The 8,556-nt window shown below is 40.0% G+C and overlaps 1 protein-coding gene across 2 annotated transcripts in view; it reads right to left on the bottom strand.

Annotated features, from left to right (window-relative positions):
• Positions 1–8,556, bottom strand: part of NOCT (nocturnin) — a 78,305-nt gene that overhangs the window by 43,910 nt on the left and 25,839 nt on the right. Inside the window, exon 1 of one of the 2 annotated variants that reach the window (XM_039344399.1) lies at positions 2,765–2,818. The exons of the other annotated variant lie outside the window; for it this stretch is intronic. Coding sequence (XP_039200333.1) covers positions 2,765–2,807 — 43 coding nt within the window. The 5' untranslated portion in view covers positions 2,808–2,818. Of the gene's footprint in view, positions 1–2,764; positions 2,819–8,556 lie in introns of those variants that run through there. 2 annotated transcript variants of the gene reach the window in all.

Below are 8,556 nucleotides of genomic sequence, written 5' to 3'. Positions count from 1 at the left end.
GACATGGATGCTGTCAGGATGGCCTGACAAATGCCCATATACTGAGTTCCAAAGTTTCTGGCACAAGAAGCATGAGTTTTCCACTTTCAAGGGTTGCCTGTTATGGGGTAGCAGGGTAGTGATTCCAGCCTCATTGAGATCTAGAATCTTGATCTCTCTGCATGAAGTACATCCTGGTATTGCCAGCATGAAAGCACTTGCGCACAGCCATCTTTGGTGGCCTGGGCTTGATAAAGCTATTGAGGCCTAGGTGCACGGGTGCCAAGTGTGCCAACAGTCTTGGCCTGAAATGCCTCAGGCACCAGTACATAGGTGGGAGGAAATTCAAACCCCTGGTCTAGGCTGCATATAGATTACGCTGGGCCCTTTCAGGGGCAATTCTTCCTGGTTGTTGTTGATAGCCATTCCAAGTGGCTAGAGGTTGTTCCTGTTTCCTCCACTACTACTGCCAGGACCATCCAGGTGTTGAGAGGAATTTTTGCATCACATGGTCTTCCAGATGTTCTGGTTTCAGATAATGGCCCTCAATTTACCTATTCTGCGTTCCAGGCTTTTCTTCAGGCCAATCTGATCCGGCACGAACCATTGGCTCCCTTCCACTCATCCTCCAACGGACTGGCAGAGAGAATGGTGCGCACCACCAAAGATGCCCTCAAGAAACTGACTTAAGGTAACTGGCATCACAGGTTAGCAGATTTCCTTCTTGCATACCGCACCATACCATGTACTGCTACGGAGAAGAGCCCTGCTGAACTCTGCTGGGGTCGCCGCCTCATCACTAAACTGGACAGGTTGCACCCTGACTGGGTGGCTTCACAGGTGTCACAACCGCGGGCACCTAGGAGACTCCAAGTGGTTGATCCGGTCTCGGCATGGAACTATGGGCCTGGTCATCTCTGGGTCACAGCTGTGGTTTGCAAGGTCTCTGGGACGTTGTCATACAAAGTTGCCTTGGGAGATGGCTGTGTTCTTTGCAGACACATAGACCAAGCTGCATTGGAGACTGGACTCTCACCCTTCCACTCCTGGCTCTGCTCTGGGGGGGGGGGGGGAGGAAGACGATAACATGCATTCTGAGGTTCAGTTTCACAGGCCTAACAGGCCATCACTAGCCGCTACTGAGGCTATTTGGGATTCATCCCAAGGTTCCGCAAGTGCTCCTAACAGGAATTCACCAGATAGGGGATCATCCCACACATCCATAATTACTCCAGACAGAGAGTCACACTGGGGGTATCCACAATATTCACACATGTCAGATAGTGCTCCAGACAGGGAGACTGACCGGGGGTATCCACACAAATCACAAGCAGCAAGAGAAAAAGAATTCCAGCAGGGGCGCTTGCCCAATTCCGCAATTGCTCCCAGAAGGAGGTCAACAGCAAAGGGGGTTGCCATGGAGGTGCCTCCTGACTCTGGCACCTTGGGCACATGTTTGGGGGCCAGAGAGTACTGGGGCACTTCCGTTACCTAGCACTCTCCATCTGCTGGCCTTGGGTTCGAGGGACAGTGTTCCCAAGAAAGATCCATTGTGGACCCGGGGACTTCCACCCCTCCAAGGTATGCTGGCTTGGACTTAGAGGGCCCAGCCAGACAGCAGATGGGCGGGTAAACCGGATATTTGGGGCAGCAAAGTCCTGGCCTGCCTAGCCTGGTAGGTGAGCAAGTAGGCCAGGCACCCTTACCGGGGTCACCTGGGAATTTAAGGCAGCAACACCCTGGCCTGCCTCGCCTGGTGGGCGAGCAGAGGGGCCAGGCAATCTCTCCTGGCCCTAGGAGGTCACAGCGGGCCAAGTGCCCACCCAAACATCTTAGAGAATTTGTGAAGTTGCTGTCAAGTTCCAAGGGTTCTGTGCATGAAGACCCTGAATAACGGGTAGACTATTTTGTATTATTTTTTTGATTTCGGATAAATTTATTGCTTAACAAAGTTGAAGGGGTTTTGCCTGAGGGAACCTCGAGTATTCCACATTCCTTGCATTTGATTGATGAAACTATATAACATTCTCCCAATGTATGACATACATGTGTGTGTACAGATATGTTCCATCTAGGGGGGAGGGGTGTTGTGTCCTGAGCCTGCAAAAGTAGGCTCGGGACATTGCATTGGTCCCGGGCATTCCAAAAGCTGCCCGGGACCAGACTGAGCGGCGCCGGCCTTGTGCGCATGCGCAAGGCATGAAAATACTCTGTTACTTTGTTTGCCATTGTCCAGGTCTCTGGACACATAAAGAGGCCTGCATGCCTGCTGCGTTTGTTTGGGTGTTACTTTAAGAGAATAAAGAACTGTTGAACTTCGCCATGTTTATTCATCATTTGCAAGCAAACGGGGTACTTAAAAAATATCAATCTTTTAATTATCTTGCTACCCTCAACTGTGGAGAAAATGAATTTCAACTCCTACTTCTTTTATACATGAATGCAAGGATGAAATACCATTTTTTTGTTTAAATTTGGGGGCAGACGTTAATATATATCTCATATATCATCGTTTTTTAATTCTGAAGAGACAACAAGAGCCTGCAAGATTCAAGAATGGGAAAAATTTTCAATAAATCTCTATTGGTCACTTGCTGTAAGACTATTGATCTATGATCGAAAGGCAGTTCACAACAGAGATGGATCTGTCAGTCACCTGCAACAGATGTGCCACATTTATTTTTTCCCCCACAAAGACAAAGACGATGTTATCTATATAAACTGCCAGCTTTTGGAACTTTAGAAAAAACAGTTGATCTTTTGAAGGCCAAAGTGTTATACTTACATAATTTGTAAAAATGAAGACTTCTGGAATAGTAGTGTGTCATTTACTTGCTCTATGCAGGAAAACAATGTGAAAGTTTCAACATCACAAAAATGAGAATGAAGACAACTGGCAACATATCATCATCAGAAGGAAAACATAAAGCAGATAGTCCCCAGGGCTTTTTTGTCATAGAACATCCAGAATGGAGTTCTGGCACCTTTTTTGGATGGAACCTTGTAGGGTAGACAAGGCGGGTTGTATGACATATGTGAGTTCCGGCACCTTTTTTTTTTAAACAAAAAAAGTACTGATAGTTCCCATTAATATTGGCAACTGATTCCAATCTCCAGCCTCTGAGGAAACTTCTACAAACATGGCTGAGCTATAAAAGATCCTCACGCTGAAGTTTCTGATTCATATGGAAGTGATGCACCATCACTTACCAAGAACAATATGAATCTTCTAAGATTCTGTGGTTTAAGATGTGACAGACTAATAAAGCATATTTGATCATTGATCTTTTTACTCATCCATGTGAGTGTGAATGACACAAAAACACAATCTCCAGGGTAATCTCTGGAGATGGTTAAAGGATGTCAGGGTTCAAATCAGTATTTCCAAGACAAAAGTCCAGAAAGAGACTGAATTTTTGGTCGCAACATGGGTTTTTCATCAGTGCTACAAATCTTAGAGACCAGATGCTGCTTTACAGAGATTACATTCCCACCAAAGAGCTGATGTACATCCTTAGATGACTGACTGACCTGGCTAAACTATAAGAGTAGGAAGTAGTGCATGTTATAGGTCAAGTCAACTGCAAAGATAGTAACACAAGTATAGAAAGCATTTGGGTTAAGATAAAAGAGGAAGCTAACAAAAAAGATACCTTGTTAGGAATGGATACATGGAATGTTTTGAATATAATCATTCTTGATTTTATCAAAGCTTTTTAGAAGGTTTCACAATACACTATCATTTACATGGTATTAAATCTAGTTTGGATGACGGACCCACAATCAGTGCTGGCTGATGGCACTGAGATTAATGGCTCTAACTGAGTTGTAGAGCAGTAACTAATGAGATTCCAAAAGGATCTGTCTTGGGGCTAGTATTGTTCAACATTTTTCTTATGACATGTTGTTAGGATTTATAAGTTGCTTATAAATCTGTGGAGGACACTAAATTGAGAGGTCTTCCCAACACCAAGTACAAGATAGCAATATAAACTGGAGGGGTTGATTATCTGGATTGAGACAAGCAAAATGTCCTTCCACAGGTAGAAATGTAAGGTCTTACAATTATGGAGGACAAGTATGGTCATTGACAACAAGATGAAATGAGCCAGCAATGTGACAGGTAAAAGGTAAAACAAGCCTGAACTGCATTAGAAGAAATTTTGTTTCAAAATTGCCTGAAGGTCTTATTCCCCTCTATTCTGTACTGGTGAGATCACACCTGGAGTATTCTGTGTATGATTTTTGGTACCAAATTTTCAAGCATATTGACAAGTTAAAAGAAGCTTCAGAAAGTGGTGAAGGAACAACAGCAACCTCCTCCTCTTAGGCAGGAAATAAATATTTTCTGACTCAGTGCCTGCTGACTTAAAGGTTGCACTGATTAGGGAGGGAGTGTGGGAGAGGTGATGGTGGATTTAAGCTAATGGTAAAGCTAAAGGCAAAATAAATAAATAAATAAATAAATAAATAAATAAATAAATACTAGCAGGACTTTTCTAATCAAATCAGTAAAAATTTCACCACCTCCAGTCCAACCTGGCTTTGAACCATCACTTATGAGATTGAGCCAGTTCCTCAAGATGAAATGCCAAAAACAAAGGAAAGAAACTAGATACTATAAACCAGTGGTGGCGAACCTATGGCGGCCCTCAGAGCCCTCTCTGTGGGCACGTGCGCCATTGCCCCAGTCCTACGCCTTCAGCTGGGTTTTATAAAACTTTTTCGCTTTAGGCCACTGCTGCCATGTGCAAAGAAAAAAAAAGGTTCAATCAGTCAATTTCAACTTCTCGCAGGAAAAAAAAAGGTCTTGCAAAGATGGAATTGATTGAACTTTTTAGTCCCACCTAGTCTGCCGTTACCATCGCAGCTACGCCCAGCCAATGGGCCATGCCCAGCCAATGGGCCACGCCCAGCCAATGGGCCACATCCACCCGGCATTCGACAATGCATAAATGGGTTTTGGGTTGCAGTTTGGGCACTCAGTCTCTAAAAGGTTCACCATCACTGCTATAAATGTTAAGAGGCTGCCTAAACACTCTTAACTGAAGCTGGCAAACCTTATGTACCTGGTGAGGGATGAACAAGGTAAAATGCAATAAATTGTTATTAGTAAAACAGCTGCAGTTGGTCATTATAATCTCAATGTTCTGAATGAATTAATCTTCTCATGAGTCTGTTTTGTTTTAATGCAGTGTTTTTCTGATAGCTTAAGGGACATAAAGTAATCCCCTCACATCTCCTGATGTATCCAGAATTGCTTTTCTGGTTCCAGCAACCACTGGTCAACTGTATACTAAAAGAATCACCATCATCCAATTGAGGAAGTAGATATGATTCTAAGAATTGAGGACAAGCATAAGAAAGAGATAAAAGAATTTGTGATACCCAGTCTAGGGAAAAAAACAGACTGAGGAGACATTGTTCACATATATATCCTACGGAGGACATGCCAAAATATTTTCTATTTCCACAGAAAGAAAGGCTAGAAATAATGGGTCTAAGCTAGATTGTATTTAAACATAAGGTAAAACTTGCTGTTGGTAAGATCTGTGCAACAGTGTCTATCTACATAGATTGTGGTTCTTCATCTCCGAAGGTTATTAAAAAAGAGGATAGCTCAATTGGTTTTCCTGTACACTGCAGAGAGTGGTACTTTGTGGTCCCTTGAAATTTAACAATTCTATGAACATAAAAAGCATCTTGATAGAGGATGCAATAAGGCTCAATTTTGAAACTCAACTCATAACCAACCTTTGGATTTTTAAAAGTAATTTCTGAAATTCTTTTGCTTTTCCTTTATAGTAAGATTTTTAATAGTCACAGAAATATTATATATCAGAATGTAACACAATTCAGAATCTTATTGTTAATCTAATAAACCAAATAAAAGCATTCAGAGTAAGCCTAGTAAATGACAACTTCTCCTGGGCATATGTATGTGATACATTTGATGTTGATCACCTTTCTACCAAGCAATGGAGTGAAATTAGTTTATTTTTTAAGGGCTATATTTGAAACTTTAAAGCTCTCAGTTTGAAGAAAATCGGAGAAACGGAAAATTAGATTAAGAACTATGCATTTCTTCCCTAATGTATTCTGACTGGAAGTAATACTTACAGTTGATTTGTATAATATAACTACTAAAAAGACCTAGGATGGGGCCACTTCTAGAATGGAGGCACTGCTGCAAATCACTGGAGAAATATAGATCCACGTATTTCTGTTTAGTCTTCATACTGGCGACACACATAATTTGGTGACCTTTTAAAATGCAGCCTCTTGACTGATTTAGCTTTCAGGAAGAGAGAATCCTTAGGCTACATGCTAGTATGTACTACTTACAACACTTAGAAAATTAAAATATCTTGTATGAGTCCAGATAAAGATATTAATCAGCAGAAACAAGACAATCTTTTCCCTTTTTCAGCTTCAAGCTCGAACCATTAAGCATTAAGATTTCTAAAGATAGGGAAGGATGGTAACTCAAATTGGAACTTGCTGTATATTGGAGTTGGACACTCAATACATTTAAATCAATACATATTAAAATTGTACCAAATTTCTTGCTTGTTTAGAAATAATCAATAGGCACTTGAAAACTCATGCTGTTAGTGTACACATGAGTCCAAATGTAGGATTTCCTTTTATAACCCTTTGACACAAACATGTCCCACAGACATACAGTATTTAAGGCTTTTTGATTTTTCTTCTATTGTTGAAGGTTTGTTCAGGAGGAAAATACAGACTAGGTGCATGATGTCCTTTTGTTAGTTCAGAGCTAGTCATTTGGAACCATCCAACGATTACAGAACAACATCCTGCAGAGTCACAATGATGTTTATCAGGGTGTTAGATGCTGCAGCCAATTGACTTCCACCATAAGGCAGGAGGAGCTGTTTCCAACAGGGGAAAGGTAAAAGTCAATGTTGCATCCATTGGAAAGGACTTTGATGTATATGAATAGACCTGAACCCTTGCAGATGCTCTTGGAGAAATTCAGTAATAATGACGAAATACAATTATTATGCCTCCATAGCTGTGCTAGAGTAGAAACCCTATGCTCAGTTACTCAATTTATTGTCACGTTTGTGCTGTGTTTTGCACTGAGAGAAATGACCCCCATCCAGTAAGGTTCTGTAGAGATTCAGATTTCCAACAAAATGTTTTAAATTGCAAACATAGTAATTATTTGCATTATGTTAAAGAATCTGTATCTTTTCCTGAGATTATATGGCTTTGTGAAATTCTGGGGAATGGTACAGTTGTTTTAAGGTATTGTAGACAGGTGCTCACAGTCAATCACTAAATAGATTTTGAAGACTGAATTAGTGCTGCCTAGCCCTTTAGTGAAAAGAATAATTCCATTTATTCTCAAGCATTACATACAGATATAGTGTCTCCCAAAATGTCAGAGGAACTGCAACCTGCCTTCCTATTGTAGGAACTGAATTCTATCCATTGGTTGCATTATAGCATACCTGAAGAGATCAAGTGCTGGTGAACTTAAAATGAGTATGCTGGAAGAACAAGAAATGTGTTCCTAGAAATGAGTTCCAAGGTTCTTAAAAAGCCTTGAATACTGCTGTTTCTTTATCTTAATAAATGTTTTACTTATTTGCTGAAAAGAAATTCAGCATTGTTTTCAGTAAAGGTAATAATTATAGTAAAATAAATTCCAACGTGTTCTAGTTGATTTACTTCATTTAGTACATTGCCCTCAATCTGTATTGCTGGCTTGTTGATCATTAATAACCATGGTCACTTCTTTTTTTTAATAGTAATTTTATTAAAAGTTATAATTAAAAAGTTTAATACAAACTAAAAAAGGAATAAAAGGAAAAAGATAGTTCAGAAATGAAAAAATAGACAAAAAAACAATAGTAGAGAAAAAGAAAAGAAATAAAGCAACTTCCTCCTTCATCACAACAGCTATAAACAATTTTAGTAATTTATCTTACTGAATACAACAAATGGCCTGTCTTCCAATATCTTGTCTCTTATCTATAAACAAATCCTTAAAGCCTAGTTGTTCAGCCCTCATCAGCAAAGTCCATTAAAGTTATCTACGGTATTTTTATCTTGATCAAATAAGGCAACTTTATATTCCTGCCATTTAACTATCTTGATCTTAGTTAATACTGATGGTCTTTTCTAATCTAGTCTTTACTGGAAGAACCAGTAATGGCTGCTGTTACTTATCAAAATCTAGTGTATTATAAAACTTTGTTTCTTATCTGCTTGCCCTCCAGCTCATTAACGTCAGCCAAAACAGCTCTCTTTTCCTTGGAACATTTCTTCTTTCTTGAACGGCCACATTTCATTGCTTTCTATACAAAGAACCAGTAAAGAATCAAAAACCTTATACAGAAGTACACTGAAAAGTTTGTTTAAGGAAGTGCAGAAAAGAAAAATACTTCATCCCCAGCAAATATATTCAAAACTGAGAACTTATTACTGTCTCTTAAGAAATAACCGAATACATTTTCATTCCATCCCTCACACCATTTTCTGTAAATTATCAATAAATCCTCCGTTCTCTTTTTTAGTCACAAAAGTCCAATAGAAGTTAAGAAA

This window comes from Crotalus tigris, unplaced genomic scaffold (assembly GCF_016545835.1).
Source record: "Crotalus tigris isolate CLP2741 ecotype Arizona unplaced genomic scaffold, ASM1654583v1 scf7180000017903.3850313, whole genome shotgun sequence".
NCBI lineage: Eukaryota > Metazoa > Chordata > Lepidosauria > Squamata > Viperidae > Crotalus > Crotalus tigris.
Note: the sequence above shows the minus strand (reverse complement) of the source record. Positions and strands in the feature narration are given on the sequence as shown.